Raw genomic sequence first — 17,998 nt, 5'->3', positions numbered from 1 at the left:
GTAAATATTTTAGCAAACCATTAAAAGCTATTTGGGACACAGAAAATAAACACCGACACTCTGTAAGTTACAGATTTACAACACATGTTTACCAAAATGTAAATACATTAGGGTGGCACCTGTAACATTGTTCGGGTTATCCACTTTTTTGTGCAGCTCCGTTTGATGGTCAAAGAAAGAATTTGAGCAATTTCTGGGTTTGATTAAATGAATTGAATTTTAGTGCACATTTTAATGTAAAATTTATGGCGTTTGACTTTGTTGTAGTTTTTTATCTCACCCTGAATATGTATTGCCAATGATTATTTTCGATAATATTTGTTTTTCTTTTTTGGCAATATTACCCGAAACGGACTAAATCTCATATATATTTTTTTGTTTTTCTCCAGGACATCCTAATGTTTTTATATCCACAGAGCATTTTAACCAAGCGGATGAGTGAGCCAACATGCTGGCCAATACACACACTCACACACAGGTAGACTTTGCATGTGGTTGTGATTTATAATTTCATTTTAAAAATAAACAAAAAAAATAAGAAACAAATATTTCTTAACTTTTAGGGCAATAAAAAGAAATACCAAAAATTTCAAAATGTTTATGGAAGTTTATTTAAGACTTAAAATACGTTTTTACCTTACTACAGGGATAGATATACAATGTGGTCATCGAACAAACACACCTACACCTACATACATACATAAGTACGTGTATTGTGTTTGCCCCCTTTTTGGCGTTTTGTCGATGAGAAAAAAAGCATTGCATTCTTCTTGTAAGTGCATCGATTTATCGGTGTTACTTTGCGAAATATCTAACCGAACACAGAAACTGAAATCTCTATGCGCGACTTTTGACATTAGACCAGAAGATCCGCAGACCAAAGCCGAAAGAAATTTTGAAATTTGATTAATGTAGTCGCAGAGAGTGTTCCTCGCTTTTGGACATTGAATGCGAAAGAGGCATGCATTCATCGCATATGACCATATTTATAGAAAATGGACTTGAACGAACAAGATGAGAGATCAAAGGCTATCGTATTAAACAGATCATAAGCACAATACAGCTGTCAGCTAGCTAGCGATTCAGCGAGCCAGTCAGTCAGCTAGTGGATCCATGCATTCTACATTTGTAGGCTTGCTCGACTTAAGTGCTCACATTTCAAATGACTTGCAATTCAAAAAAATGAAAAAACCAAAACGAAAAAACCAAACGAAAAATCTCACGTTAAAAAAGTCATATTTACTGGGGGTTGGTGCACCACTTAAGGTCACAAATGTGGGGGATGTGGTTGTAAGACATTATTTTTATTTATGCATTTGTGTGTGTGTGTGTGAATGCTTCAAAGATTCCGCATTTGATAAATATTTATTTATATTTCAAATCCAACTCAAAGATATTAATCATAATATTTAATGGATGACTACATTTGAAAAGTGAATAATTTCATGAGGTATGAATACATTTTCCACCGGATGTGACGGATATCAAGGATAAACGAAACAGATCAAATAGTCTATTAATTGTTTTGAGATTCCTTTTCTGCAATAATTATTTTTAAAAACGAAAATAAATAGGGATCCTAACAATGCAATCATATCTCCTATCATCTTGGAGAAGTCACACACAACTATATTTTTCTCTAATCTTTGGAGACAAAGGAGATTTGTACACAACATGGAAACTATTGTTAGGAAGTTTTCAGATTAGTTCTGTGACGAATTATGACAAACGTATGAAACGAACTCTATCCAACAAAACTGTTGTAGACAAATGTATCGTTTCAGCAGCTCTAGTAATGATAACTACATACCCTATGCATTACCGGTATGGCAAAAATAATGACAATATCTTCTGCATTACTTGAAAGACATAAAATAATCAGTCATTCACATAAAATTTACATTTATTTTACCAAGTAATGAGTGATGACGGCACAAAGTTAACACCTTCAACTACAAAACTTATGGTCGCTGGTTCGACTCTCTACGTCGGCAAACACAAAACAAAAGGAAAATGTCAAGCGCTTTGACGTTAAACGAAAACTAAGGTTCGTTACAGGGGCCGAGTGTTGGTGTGACAAACTTGACAATCAGAATATCTCAAATTCAACCCTTCCATCGGTCAAACAAAAGAACAAAACCAATTAAAAAGCAGGTAAGTTCGACCGGGCCGAACTTTTATATAGGGGTTTAAAGAAGACGTTCGTTGTCCAGCACTTTGTAAACAAACAAAATGATCGGGTTTACTTGCCAAGAGGTCACCTTCGGTTATATTAATCGACCGTGGTTTCAGAATAAATGCCGAATATTATCACGAAAATGATCTGGAGGATGTATTAAAGCCTTGGGCACGCAAACAATTTGGCCGCAGACCTTGGACATTCCAACAGGACTCAGGACCATCGCACTCAGCACGCGTTACCCAAGAATGGTTACAGAAAGAGGTTCCTCGCTTCATTTCCTCGCACAATGGTCACTGGAGTATTTTGGAACGCAAGGTTGGCACTAAAAATACCAAAGTGTCGACCACCTCAAGCAAGCGCTTCGCCGGGAATGGGCCAAAATACCGCAGAGCAACATTCGTGCAGCGTGTTTTAAATTCTCGTAAGAATTTCTCTTTTATTCTTTCGACCTTGTATAAACCTGTGCGGATGATTTTTTACATAGAGAGAATTTACTAATTGATAATGGGAAGTGTTAAATTGTTGCCTATTCTGTTGGGAAATTTTGCTAATTCTTTTTAAAATAAAGAGGTGGGTACATTCCAATTAACTCTCAAAGCTTTACAAAAAAATAATGTGCCACTTCAACAGACAGACGACGGTGGTGATAAAACGATATTTATACGGATTAACCTAATTAATTTGTCATCTACCTTATTATGAAGTTCTCAAAATTTTGATCTGAAATGAGGTTGAATATCTCCAGGATTTCAAAACTCGCTAAGGTCTAATGCTTCTCTACCAGAAATGATTGTGTAGCTCAATTGAGTGAAATTTGGGCCAGGTCATTTTTTTTTTTTTGGTTCTTCTCGTTCTGCATTCAAGAATTTTCCCAGCATCACGGTTGCCAGCAAACGTAGCAAACAATCGCTATGTGTATTTATCATTACCCCCAATTTATCTTTTCCATGTAACCCGACAACAAGGGCCTTATTTGAAAAGGTCTTTTGTGAGTGCGGGAGATGGAGGAGGGTTATCTGGCAATGTACATGAATGTGCTTGTTTACTTATTGTTATATCACTTGATTATTTAAGCACAATTATTTATCTGCTTATAACACGCCGCATTTTCACATTCTTCTTAAAAAGAATTGCAACAACAGCAACGAATATCGAAAGAATACACCAACGCTCTGCGAAGATAAGAAAGAAGCCAACGTTTATCACATCGGAGTTTGTTTTCACTGAGAATAAAGTAATTTACTCAACAACAACAACAACAACAGAACATATATCCCCCAAAAGTGACGGGGAGAGATTTATTCCAAATCAAGCAAAGGGATTCTGTAGGAGTTTTGGGCAGACACCCAATAAATCAAAACTCACCAAATCTAGGTTGCCCAACAAAGTGTGGTAAATTAAATCCCTTTTCAGGGTATATTTCACTTTTGAGTTATGGAAGAGAGTTATGTTATAAATTACTTTCTATTATTTGTAGAGAGATAAGCATTAGATTTGGAACATTTGTTCTTAGGTTTCCTTCACGGGTTCGATCGCAATGTTAGCTGCCTCAAAACTTTGTTTGGAATATATTATTTCAAACTGTATTTAATGGAGAGACATACAATTGGTCTGTTCCAGAACTGCAAGATAAGATTATTATAGGTTGTGGAACAGGACAAATTACATCTAATGTTTTTTTAAAATATAAAAAAATCCCTAAATATGTTTTCCCAAAAATTGTTCCAATTTATATACTCTAAACCATTGTTTAGACAGAAAATTCTAAAAAAAAAATAATAATATACATATAGAAATTTTATGGCTACTTACGAATTTGTATACGGCCCCTTGTGCAGGGCAATGCTGAAGCCAAACATGGAATTATGTTCGGGCCGCTGGTGGATCACATATGTGGGTATATCGACGTTGTAGGCTGTGGCCAAAGGCCACACCACTGCCAAACAGCAGATGGCCAAGATGATCATCCATCCCGAGGTAGTTTTCGTGATGTAATAATTGTTGCCATGGCGTGCTGCCGGCAACGATCGATGCCGTGCCGTGTTCGTTGTTTGAAGTTTTTTCATTTCGGTGTTGTTTTCACTTCTCTGAGGATTTCGTTGAAGAGGTGATGGCGATTGCGTGATATTGGTGTTTTCCAATTATTTATTAACGAAAAACGAAAATAATTAAACACACAGACACAGAAGATTTTTTTCTATTTCTATTTCTTTTGAATTTGTATTTCTATTTCTTTGGATAACTTAATTAGAATTCGTCATTATTTATTGCGTTAGGGTAAGGGCTCGTTCGTTTATTAATTCTCAAGGGTTACATATGATGTTGTTATCTATCTGAAGTGAAGAAAAACAAAAATGAAACATAATAATGTAAACGGCAATTTGTTGTTGTTGTTGCTATTGTTCAATGATATGAAATTCTAGTCAATTTAAAGTTTTTGGTGGGGGTTTCATTCAAATCTTTCTCAAGGTCTTTTGCTGAACATTTTGAATTGACGATGAAAACATTCATCGTTCTTGTGATGTGTTTCTTTCTTCATATCTTCACGTTATCACCCTTTTGTTAGCAAAAAAAAAAGAAATAGAGAACGAAACAACGACAGCGAAGATGCGCCAAACACCATAAGGCTTTTATGAGCAATTAGAAACGATTAAATTACCTATCTTTACACAGACATTGTCGTCATAGGCCGAGGTAGACGATATTCAAGTACAAACTGTAATGTGAAGAAGTATCGAAGTACAGTGGGTCACACACTCACACCAAACGTCATTACCTCATTTTATTAAAACACCAGAATAAATACCAAACTGTTAATTCAGTTTGGGCAAAGAAACACTTTTTTACCTCAAATAGGACATTTTTTCATAAAACTTATGAAAATATGGCAAAGTAAGATTGAATTTGTGGTACCAAAACAGTAAGAGGTAATATCGTTTATTTTATAATTTTCCCTTGAAACACGCAATAATTAATTTTTTCATAATTTCCCCTTGAGCTTCTAGCAAAATTTAGTAATTGTTTTTGGGCATGCTTTAAAAATACAAAATAGGAAGAACCTGTTTTAACGACTAAGATATTAACGACTAAGATATTCCTTAAGAAAACGTCGATACTCTCATCTGATTTGAAGACATTATACACTGACCCAGAACATGTATTTTTTTAAGTATGCTTTACGTGTTACGGAAAAGATAGCTCAAACGAATTCAAAACGATAACAAACTTTTAATACCAACACTATTTTCAGTCTCTCTTCGAGTCACTGTCATTGTTAATTGTTTACTCTATATCTCGGTGCGTACATAGACACACCGATACACACACCTACATTTGCGTTGTTACAAGTTTGTATGTCTAAAGTAACAAGTCAAGGTTGGCCTAAAAAGACAACGAGCTGAACCCCAGAGAGCAAAAAAAAAAAAATCAAAAACACATAAAATACGCACACGATCATATAAACAATAATTGTTGTGTATTTTGTCACATTTTGAGTTTGTCAAGCTTCGAAATTGAGCGTCCCATGTTAACCCTTTGTGATCGCGAATTTGGGCCTACATTGAAGCTTTGTGTTTATATAGAGCTATAGCTTTATCGATATAAATTTTAAGACGTATTATACCACCAAATATGCTCATGCAAATTACGGGTTTCACCTTTTGGAGTATTTCTACACATGAGAGCTATAACTAAATTTTAATTTGAAAAAGTTATCTCGGGCCCAAGTCCATCATTTTATTTGATTTTTCTTCAAAAAGTTACCTATCCTAACGATATAGTTAATATTTATTTAATATTATTATGATATAGTGATGTTTAAAGTTTGAAAAAAAAAACTAACGAAGAGAATATTTAGTTCTGTTAAAAAAAGACTACAAGTTCCCATCATTTGACTTGGGCGAAAAAGGGTTAAATGCCAAAGCTAAACTAAACATGGTCTTGCTACAAACACTGCTAAACTTTTTGCTGACGTAATGCCGCAAAAACGAAAGACATTAACTTGTTCAAAAAACACAATTCAACGGTGGCGTCGGCGATGACTGCAAAAATAAACAACAGAGACGCTAACCAAATGGTTAGCTAGCGAAGAGATATCAAGATCGGCGAGAATTTCGATTTCGATCATGATCAATGTTTTCATTTGCTCTAGACCAGCCAACAAACGTCAACAGAATGTGTGTGTGTGTGTGAGTGCGTGGGGGAGCAGTTTGGGAGGTGTAGGAGTTGTTGGCGTTAGGCAAAGATGCCGGAGGTTAAGTGTCAATAATGTCTGTTGTTGGTGGGTCGGTCGGACGGCCAAAGAGCTATATCAATGATCATCTATTGTGAAGCTTCGGTCTAATAAAAACATACTCCAAATATGAACAATTTATTGTATATAACAAAAATAACAACAATAAGCTATTTTGTGGTGGCAAATTGGTTCTCTGACATAATGTTCTCCTCATTGGCACTCAATGAAATGTGCGAGAACTCAGGTTTGAGAATGTGTGCGAAATCTAACAAATAAATATTTGCCGCCCAAACGATGGAGCCCAGCCAACAACAGTTGTATTTCCTCTCCACACGCACGCACACACACACATGGCCTCACTCACACAGGGTCTTTGCTAATAACCGTTGTCTCATCTCATTTCAGTGACAACAAATTGATCTCGTGAGCACCGCATCAGAGCTTGGTGTTTCTTTTTTACGAGATTCATATATTCATACATATTTACTCAAATGACAGCATCAGATCTTGAGACGACGAGAAGAGACAACAACAGCAACAACAAATTGTAGTTTTTTGTTTTTTGTGTTTTTTTTTTAATATTTTATTCGATTTTTGCTTTGTTTTGTTTCTTTAGTGACATCACTTTTGACTTATTTTTATAAATTTATTTCACTTTTGTTTGTTGTTTGTTTTTTTTTTCTTGCTTCGAGTTTTGCATAAAATTCACAAAGATTATATTATGTTATTATGGCATATTAAATGGACGCACATACACACACGCCTCATGTCATTAAACGAGTTGCACTTGTTTTTTTCAGTTTTCTTTTTATGATTTACTTTGACAATTTGCATTTGATTTTTTTTCTTTTTGTTGTTTTTTCTAATATTTCCATGAATGGTTTGGCCGTCTGATTGACGGAATGACTATCCATCCGTATCCGTTCGACTGTGAGTAGGTAGGTAGTTGTGTATCACTGCTGTTCGAACTGCCTGCTATTGCCAATATTTTGAGACCAGCGTAGGAGGTGTTGGTTTGGTGGTGGTCGTTATTATTTTTTTGAGACTTTGTTTAGAGTGACCTTAAAGTCTTTTTTTATTTATTATTTAAACGTAAACAATAAATTTATGTTAATTTACAGTGGTTAATTTGATGTGCCCCTTGGAATTTGTTGCGTTATATGACCCATCAAATTCGTGCTACAATTTTTTCGATTTCAATTGATTTTTCAGTACGCAATGTCTATGAATGGAAATATTACTGTGTAGAAGCTTTACCCTGGAAATATTATTGAAGGCTAAGAATGTTGGGATAAGAATATCGATAAAATGAGAGTTTGTCGCTAAAAGCAAGGAAAGGAAATTGTTGACCACTATGGGAAACTTTCTTCCAGAAGAATTACGAACTTCAAATGCCAAATTAATATCGAATATCCTATTATATATGACATTTGCGAAAACCAGGACATATATCGACAATTTTCTAATAGATGTAATGGTAGGTAGTGACTTGGTTCTCCGAATTTGGTACACGTAGATATAATTCATATTTGGTCTTGATCTGCTTGCAGACAAAAACATTTCCCTAACTCATTTTTTGGAAGATATAGCTTGTTACAAGATCGTCTTATGTTTGTATTCTGATTAATATTTTTATACCCTCCAGCTTGGAAAGGAGGGCATATAAACTTTGTCATACCGTTTGTAACACCCCTAAATATTCGTCGTAGAGCCCATAAAGTATATATATTCATAATCAGCATAAAATTCTAAGTCGAATTAAATAAGCCCACATTATTTGAAGTAGAGCGTTTAGCAGAACAATTTGTATTGTGTCTAGGATGCTTGGTGTTGAAAATGAGATGTATCGGTCCACGTTTTGGTATAGTCCCCATATAACGGTACCTTCCGATATTCGGTATTTTGATAATGTTTGCTACATTTTTTCACGGATTTGTCTAAAATTTGGTAGATAACGGCACCTCCCGATATTCGGTATTTTTATGATATTAGCGATATTATTCACCGGATTTTTTTCAAATTTGGCATTTGAAGTTCGTAATAGATACTACAGCCTATGACAGAACATTGTTTGTTCGTTCCAAATGGTGGAGGGTATTCAAAATTCAGCCAGGCCGAACTTACAGCTTTTTTAATTGCTTAATTTTTTTATTATTATTATTTTATTTATTTATGTTTTTTTTTTTTTTTTTTTTTTTTTTTGAATAAGATGTTATATATTTGTATATATGACGATAAATATGCCTCAAACTCAATCTCCAATAAAAGGATATTCTTTGAACGTTTGAAATAGCAAAAAAAAAAACCAAAACTCATCGGTCCTTTTCTAATAAACCCCTTGCAGCCCTTCTCTTTCTCCTGCCCTGTATTCATTCATCAAAACAATAAATCACACTTTTATTTTCTCAATGAAAATGGAAACGCATCAAGTCCATAAGAGCATAAATCAAATTTGGATTCAAATGATGCATTATTTCCTCTGCAGAAGTCACGCTCCCATTTTTTATATAGAGTTCTGTAATTAATGTGAAATTCCTAATCATTCAAAATACAAGAGATTCCAAGTATATGTACACACATATACACTCATTCATATATTAATAGAAATGGAAATGAAAATCAAAGTCAATTTTTCCACCAACAACTTTAGTGAACTTTTATTTATTTAGTCTGGCAAACAAATTTCCCAGCGAGTGCCCCTGATTCCAAGCCAAACGCTGCTCCCTCGTTGCCAATATACATACCACCTAGCTATTGTGGATGGTGATGTGCTAAGGCTACAGCTGCTGACTAATACCCAGTCTAAAAACAAAACAAAAAGTACGTACGAATCTTAAAATATTGGATTGATGATGATTTTGTTGGCGATGCGATGTGATGCGGTATGGTACGGCACGGCTGATGAGCAACACCATAACCATACCCACACCAACAACAACATCATCAGCAGCATCAACGACGACGACGAAGACGAAGAAATGCTGCTGAATGTGTTGTTCTAAAATAAGAAACAACAACCGAACCAAAAACAAAATCATTTGGCTTTTTAACATTTTGATCAATTTGCGCGTATACGAAAGATACTACAACAAGAACAACAACAACAGCAACCCAAGATTCTACTTTCCATAGATGTAGCAAGGAAACACACTAGATTGGCGTCGCCCGCCCGAATTCTAGCCACAAAAACAACAAACCTCGCACACATCTGTCCAACTTATATAATAAATTGTTCAAACATTTATCCATTAGAATCCGAATCCGTGGAATTGGATCAATTTGCTCTATGGTATTTGAGAATCGTTGTGGGTTTCCTTAGTCGTTGTTTTACAAGCGAATTTAGCTCACCCACTTCACTTCATTTGCTTCTTTTGCCACTTAAATCAGTTATGGCAATGAACGAATGTAAACGTGGTTGGCATTTTCAATTGAATGTGGAAACTAATAAAACAGTGCCGCATTTAATTCTGGGTGTTGCTTGGTATTCCTTAGAATCGATAGCCCCCCCAAACTCGCCACAATGTGTGACGGCCGCCGCTAATAGAAAAATGGTCATTAAAAAAGACAGCCGATCAATTTGGGCTCATTCGCAGTCATTTGAAGTAATGACAAATGCCCAAGCCATAATTTGGCCATACCAGCGATCGTCCAACGGCTGTCTGGTACTTTAATTTTCCTCTCTCTCTGTATGCCATTGATTGGTAATAGCTTTGACGAGTTTTCCACACCGAAACATAGTATGTATGTTCGTATGTACATACCACGCCGCACAACTCGGACTCGATTAGACATTAGAGATCTTGGTTAAAGCACAAAAAGTGAGTTATTGGCGCCCACGTTTAAGCGCTTAATCGGCATTACTACTTTGTCTTGTCTTTATAGATATCTTTTGTTTTTCTCTTTTTTACACTTCGTCTAGGTTTTATGTATGTTATTACGTGCAGCGTATCGGGGAGGTACGGCGACACATTAACCCTTCAATTACCACCAAATATGAAGAACAAAGTGCAGTGCTCTTTTATTGTCGCCGCACTGCAGCAGCAGTTGGCTGCGGTCAAAGTTGTGAAAATGGTCAATAAAGTAAAAATTGCAGAGCCGCTCACTTGAGTGTCGGGTTGAGTGTCGGTTTCGATAATTACCCACTTGCTAACATTGATTGAGGAAACATTAACTATTTTGGACAAATTGTTCAATTCCAAATTTGAAATGAAAGTCAGCAATGAGGAATGTACAAAAAATGGCACTCTTCGCACGATCGTTTCCAATATGAAACTAATTCGGAAGGAAAGTGATTTAAATGAAGTTATTGAAATATCAACAATATCTAAATATATATTTGTGTCAAAATATAAACATAAAATTTGTTCTTTGCAGAGGGAAAAACTGGTTATCCTTATTATCCATCCATTGAGTAGTTGGAAGCTCTTAACGAGAACTATGCTAAAAATCGAATTTAGTGGTAGACTGGTAAAAGAGGGTGATGTGAAATTTACTTGGAGATAACTTCTTTGGCCAGTAAGTATGGAAACTTAAAACGCAAAAAGTCAATTCTTCTAAATCAATATTTCAACCAATCAACAATTAAAAAAAACATTAAGTTCGGCCAGGCCGAACTTTTAATACCCTCCATCATTTGGTAAAGAAAACACGTTTATATAAGAGTACAACAAATACCAGTAAAACCGTTAGGATAATGCAAACGGGAACCTTCATAAACGATTTTATACTTCAAGGATTGTCATCTACCAAATCTTCTTAAAAACCAAATTTGAAACAATTTCGTGGGTAAGCGTGAATATGATTATCAAAAAAATCGAATATCGGTGAGTATTGTTATATGTGAGCTATAGGAAAACGTGGAAATATATATACAATGTTTCGCTAGGACCCGTTACGAACTACAAATGCCGTGGAAAAATGTGGCAAAATTCATCAAAATACCGAATATCGGGAGGTAGCGTTATATGGGGGTTATACAAAAACGTGGACCTATGTATACAATGCGTCGCCACCAAAGCTAGAACCAATTATGACTAACAAATAACAAATTTTAACACAAATTCGTGAAAAAATGTTGCGAAACTTATCAAAATACCGAATATCGGAAGGTACGGTTATATGGCGGCTATTCCAAAACGTGGACCGATATATCTCATTTTCAACACCAATCATCCGAGACACAATACAAATTGTTCTGCCAAAAATGTGAAGCTCCACGTCAAATAATGTGGGCCGTATCGTGATTTCAACAGACAGACATCGTTAAATCGATTAAAAATTTGATGCTGATTATGAATGACAAAGTTAATATACCCTCCTTTTCAAGGTGGAGGATATAATAATGCTTCTATTTCTTTCTCGGCTGTATAAATATTTACCAACAAATTGTACTATTTTTAAAGGTCGGAAATGAAGGAATTCCTGGCGCATTTATGAGCCAAATTTATTACTAAAATAGGAAATGAGATGTACATGGTTTAGATGTATTGTCCTGACTATGAATATAGCAATATTTACAGGTGTTTACTAAACTAACTCCTTAAGTTCTACAAATATCAAAGTGAAAATTTGATAAAATTATAAGTTAAGATTCGTAGAAAAAATAAGAATTGCTAAGCAAAAAACAATTATATTGAGTATGCTAATCTTTGAGTAATTGAGATATATTGCAAAAGTATATTAGCATCAGTACCTGTTTAATATATAGAACCTTCTCCTCCAAAAATGTATTTATATTGGTCCATTATTTTATGTATCCCTCATATATCGGTACCTCCTGCATTTATGTATGTTGGAGATTTCAGTCTCAAGTTCCAACAACTCATTTGGTATAGAACTCATTTGCAACACATTTTGAGCCCAAATTATCAATCAAATTGTCAGCAGTTTGTTATTTGAAAAGCCATAATAACAATATTCAATATGGTTACTGATCACGGTCAGGTGCTCTAAAATGTCTCGCCCATTCTCCTGATCAAAGAAGGTGATATCTTTAATTTTGACGCCTAACGGGTGGAAGGCGTACTCGTCAAAAATGTTAAACATAAACCCCCATGTCAGTTAAGAGTATCCTCCATTTTAGGACCCCTGTCAATTATTGGTGTTTTAAAGTCCAAGCCATAATCGAACTATATGGGTTTATATTAAGTGGTCTTAAGAACAATTGGAAAACTATCCCGAAACATTTTATACAATTTTTACAGGTCTCAGCACATTGCTCATGTATAAAAAGTCCGCCCAATCCAAACTCAAAAATTGAGATGATCGACTCCTTAACTTACATTTTACATCAAATTGAACAGTTTTCTACAGTCCAATCAAGCGAAATATATATTTTTTTGGTAAATTCGTCTCCAAAGAGACGTTTTGAGTTATTTCAGTATTTAGAATACATCAAATATACACATACATATTTTAATTGACATATTTATTGTTTGAGGTCAAGGTAACTTTTAGCAAATCCCAAGGGGTCACACAGACTCGTTTTGCAAAATGAAAACACTTTAATAATTTTAAATTACGTTTCGTTATCCATCAATTTCAGCCATATGCATTGCTTGGTTTATAGTTTTATATTTGTTACATTATTTGTAATTAGTAAGGTATGTTTTTTTTGTTTTTATTTCACACTTATCAACTTTGTTTCCTTTTATCACTATATATTTTTTTCAAAATTATTTTTTCTTTTTTAATCCGAAGGTTAATATTTTTTTTTTTCTTTATTTCTTCCTCACAAAATTATTTATATTCATTTCAAGACACTTTACTACTCACAACCAAACTGGTGTGTTCGATCCAAACGATTTGCTCACTTTTTAGAATCTATTTCTATATATGTATAGGTATTTCTTTGCTCATATATTATGTGTGTGTGTGTACACATGTGGCTACCTATATAGATATTCAAATATACACTCTGATCTAGCGAGTCGGCCAATATAGACTACAAAAATTTTGATCTAACCGCCGCGAGAATTCAACACCAACTGAATTGAGTCAAAGATTTTGAAAATGTTGGAACTCTTGTTTTCACATTTCGCTTTCGAGCGATGTACGAAAACAGCAATAGCAGAGCAGCAGCAACAACAGCAGCCAGTTTCTAACGGCAAAACAGCAACGTTGGCAGCAACGGGAAAACAGCAAACGCCAAACGTCAAAGAACGACGACAACAACAACATCAGCAAGACCAGAAGAATAGTGTTTATTGTATCTCTGTCTCAACAAGATACTCACTCACGATGTCTTTAATATTCAATGTTGGCGTTCTGTGTTCACTTGGCTTGGCTATTTTGCCTTAGATGAGGACAGATATCGGTTGGCGCTCATTGTTGTTCTTTTGGATGTTGGCGTCTAATTCGAGCATTTGTTGTTGTTTCTTGGAACGTGCTGACTACTTTATTATGTTTCAATTCTTGGTATTTTTTTTTAATTTTTATTCATTTGTTTTTACAAAAAAAATATGATAAAATAAAACAGAAACCTTCGTTTTTACATTTTTGAAAAGTATTCCAACAAAAGCATATATTCTTTCAATATTACCACTCACTTAATTTAACAAAAAAAATCACAAATTTCGCACTTATTCATAAAACCGTTACTTGTTTCCGTATTCAAATTCGAATATCTTTTACAGGCGCATTGCAAAGACGTTCGCGCTCGTCGACGTCGAGTTAACGAATGAATTGAATTGATTCATACACAACGAAGCTAGCATACAAACAACTCACGGTTGTAAAACCGAACATGTTTGAATCGAACGTGCAAGCGTACATACAAGCAAACACGAACACCATCATCGCCATAATAAGTTGATAGAGGTTTTTAAAAACAATCCAAAATCATTTTATCCCTTTACCATACTTTGTGGGGTATATTAACTTGGCCATTCCGTTTATAACTCCACGAAATAATCAAGTAAGATCCAAAAAATATATAAAGGTATATTCTTGGTCAGGGTAAATATGAAATGTCAGTCTATTCGTCTGTCTGGTGTAATCACACAATCTATAGAAGGATATTAATAATTTAATAATATATTATATTAATGTTGTAAATTTAAAACATTTTTAAAACACTTTCAACTAACAGCGTTAGCTAAAATTCAACGTAGCGCACACAAATATTCAACTTCCCACTATAGTAAAATGTTTTGTGGTTAAAATTCATATTTCTTAAAATTAACCCAATTCTAATATTTTCCAATTTCAACTACATTTTGTATACCCTCCACCATAGTATGGTGGGTATATTAAGTTTGTCATTCCGTTTGTAACACCTCGAAATATTCATTTTAGACCCACAAAGTATATATATTCTTAATCAGCATTAAAATTCTATGTCGATTTAGCGATGTCCGTCCGTCTGTGGAAATCCCTCTAGCTTCCGAACGAAATGAAGTAGGTTTATAAAATTTTACTCAAATGTGTATTATGTCTGTAGGACTTTTGGTATTGAAGATGAGACATGTAGGTCCACGTTTTGGTATAGCCCCCATATAGTGGTACCTCCCGGTATTCGGTATTTTGATGATTTTAACAACATTATTCATCGGAATTGTTTCAGATTTGGTATTTGAAGTTCGTAATGGATACTAAAGCCTAAGACTGAAAATTGTATGTGCAGGTTCACGTCTTCGTATAGCCCCATATAACTGTAACTCTATTCGTTATTCTGACGATTTTGGGTACAATATTCATCGAAATTGTTTGAAACTTCGAATTTAAAGTTCCAAAAAGGTGCTACAGCCTTTGACAGAAAATTGTCTATTTAGGTATAGGTCCTCATATAGCCCCGATATAACGGTACCTCTCTATATTCCTTATTTTGATGATTTTAGCTAAATTGTTCGCCCGAATTTGTTCACGTTTCATGTTTGAATATTGTACTGGCTTGCGACAAAATTTTCCCATGCACGTCTTCGTATAGAACCAAATACAACGGTTATATTCGGTATTTTTGAGATTTTAACGGATTTTATTTTTTTTTTAAATTTCCAAATTCGTTCCAAATGGTGGAAGGTATTCAAAGTTCGGTCCGGCTGAATTTACTGCTTTTTTACTTGTTGAATAGTACATTTATATTTTCAACACAAAACAAGTAAGCAAAGGCTACAGTCGAGCGGGGCCGACCGTTGAATACCCTACAACACTATAATAAATGATACAGTTTATATAGGCGAGATACTCGAAAGAATTTCACAAGATATTGTAACAAATAATTTTTCTAATTTTCGAATAATAGCAACTTAAACTAATTTGCTCATTTCCAATTTATTGGTAGATATTGCACGTAAATGGTCTTCTTAGATCTGGGACCAATATTTCCCAAAGACCTATTATCTCTCAGAAGTGGTAAAAGATTAATATTTATTATTGGTTTTTGACTCAACGAAATCAGCGTTAACGAAATAGTCAGAAGTGCGTCTTTCCTGTATTTGTGAATTCTCCAAAAAGTCACTGGAATGGACATTTTCGTATTTTGTCTACAAAAGTTGGCAAACTATGTCACACATTGGAACTTTTTCGATGGCCATCCAAAACTGCTTGGCTTTTGTAATGTCCGGTAACTCCCATTCAAATGTGCGTGAGGATCGGGCGATAATTACGACATGCAGACAATTTTGCAGTTTTTTGGTCCATTTCAACCCCTAAATATAGGGCGATCATCCCCAAAAAGAGTAGGCTTCTATTCTGACCCTCATCTTATCTCCATGCAAAATTTCGTAAGGATCGGGCCATAAATGCGATCTGTATATGATATCCTGATATCCTAACTACTTAGTTTTGTTAGCAGTAGAAATATTACCAAATGTTTAATTCAAAATGAAAATATGCCAAAAATATGACAAAATTGAAAAAATATGAGAAAATTTTACAAAATCCATATTTTCATCTTTAGAGAGATATTTTTATGCGATTTTTTTAGACGTTTTTTCTTTCCTGCCAAGTGGCCATTCTGAATTAATGAGAACTGTCGAAATCAGTTCAGCCGTTCTCGACATATAAGAGATTTTTCAAGCATATCTTCTTTGATAAACATATATATCGCACATATTTTGCTATATATCCGATTTGTTGGATGTTAACATCAATGTAAAGGTCAGAAGTAACCTTGTCATGACTTTGTGATTTCGCCGGGATTTTAAAAATTCACGGTTTAATGAAAAATTTTGAATTTTTTCAACACAAAAGATATGGTCTATTTTACCCGCTAAATATTATCCGATGACCACCCAAATTGGTAGGCTTCTTCCCCGCCCTAAACTCTAGCTACATGCGAAATTCCGCGTTGATAGGCCTACAAGTGTGACCTGTATAGCTACTGCAAAATCCGACATTTTTTCAGTATTTGGTCCATTTCGACCCCTAAATATTATGCGAACATCTCCAAAAGAAATAGGGTTCTATTCTGACCCTAGCCCCACCTCCATTCTAAATTTCGTGAAGATCGGGTCATAATTGCGACCTGTAGAGTGATTACAAATTAACATGGACAGACGGACAGACGGACAGACGGACGGACGGACATACATAGCTAGATCGACTCAACTCGGCGAGATAGGAAGATCCATATATACTTTCCTATGTGGGAAATCAATATTTCGAGGTGTTACATAATTTTTGGCCCAATCAAACTTATAATACCCCCAACACATAGTGTTGTAGGGTATAAAAAATAAATTATTGAATTGTTAATGTTGAAAATGTTTAACTTTGTAATATTGTATGCAAGTAGTATTAAATACATGTGTTTCACTTATGCGGTGAAAAACGTCGACTAAGTACGTCGAATTTTGGGTAATGAAAAATTTGTTTTATTAACAAATTCACAATTAAATTTTTTATCTTTTTATTTAAAATAATTAGCAAATGTTAATTGTTTCTCAATTGACGAAGCAAATTATTAACAAAGTGTTGCCCCATTATTTTTCTAGAATTCCAATTTTTTCCAACAAAAATTATTCATTTCAGAAAACCATGGTAGAAGAATACAGGTAGATGCATCAACGCTTGGGAACATCAAAGAGTTAGACTCATTTTCTGAATTGAATATGGCAGCCCTCTTCTGGGGAACTTGACCTTGCCACTATTCAAATAAAATTTATTTTTATATCTAAAATATTTACGTATGACGAGTGGCAGATTTTACAATTCCCTGTAATGAATTGAATGCCAATTCGACTAAAAATGAAGAATGAAGTAAACAAGGCGTGGTATTGCCCTAATACTTGTCCCAGGCGAAAAGAAAATCCAATCATTCAATAACGACTTACATGCTTTATCAGTTTTAGATTTTAATCTTCCTTAAATTTTATACCATCCAAAAGGCGTGAAAACAAAACATTTGGCCTTGCCACTTGTACAATTTGACAATGAAGGGACATACAATAAAAAAAAAAATAATCGTCTGACAGCAAGGGATTACCTTGGTAATTGTACCATGTGTTAATTAATGTTTAATTCATTGTGCTTGCTCCACAAGAATTGATTTATAAGTTTAAATAAAACTTGTTATTAAATTGTTCACACTGCACTGGGTGGAACAAGGGGTTCGAAACATCTCTCATTCATTCGTTCTTTTA

General features: G+C 34.6%; 1 protein-coding gene across 7 annotated transcripts in view; it reads right to left on the bottom strand.

The window, feature by feature from the left end:
* The window catches only part of LOC101896703 (integrin alpha-PS2), a 67,832-nt gene extending 53,858 nt beyond the window's left edge, over window positions 1-13,974 (bottom strand). For 2 of the 7 annotated variants that reach the window (XM_005183005.4, XM_059121619.1), the window contains exons 1-2: window positions 13,308-13,663; window positions 3,995-4,515 (exon numbers count right to left, since the gene is read on the bottom strand). In XM_005183005.4, the coding sequence (XP_005183062.2) occupies window positions 3,995-4,248 (254 nt within the window). In that variant the 5' untranslated portion in view covers window positions 4,249-4,515; window positions 13,308-13,663. Of the gene's footprint in view, window positions 1-3,994; window positions 4,516-13,190; window positions 13,664-13,956 lie in introns of those variants that run through there. The other 5 variants (XM_020036572.2, XM_005183006.4, XM_059121617.1 and 2 more) reach the window with 5 other exon arrangements.
* Between the last annotated feature and the right edge of the window lie 4,024 nt (window positions 13,975-17,998).

The sequence above is a fragment of the Musca domestica genome, unplaced genomic scaffold (assembly GCF_030504385.1).
Source record: "Musca domestica strain aabys unplaced genomic scaffold, Musca_domestica.polishedcontigs.V.1.1 2, whole genome shotgun sequence".
Lineage (NCBI taxonomy): Eukaryota > Metazoa > Arthropoda > Insecta > Diptera > Muscidae > Musca > Musca domestica.
Note: the sequence above shows the minus strand (reverse complement) of the source record. Positions and strands in the feature narration are given on the sequence as shown.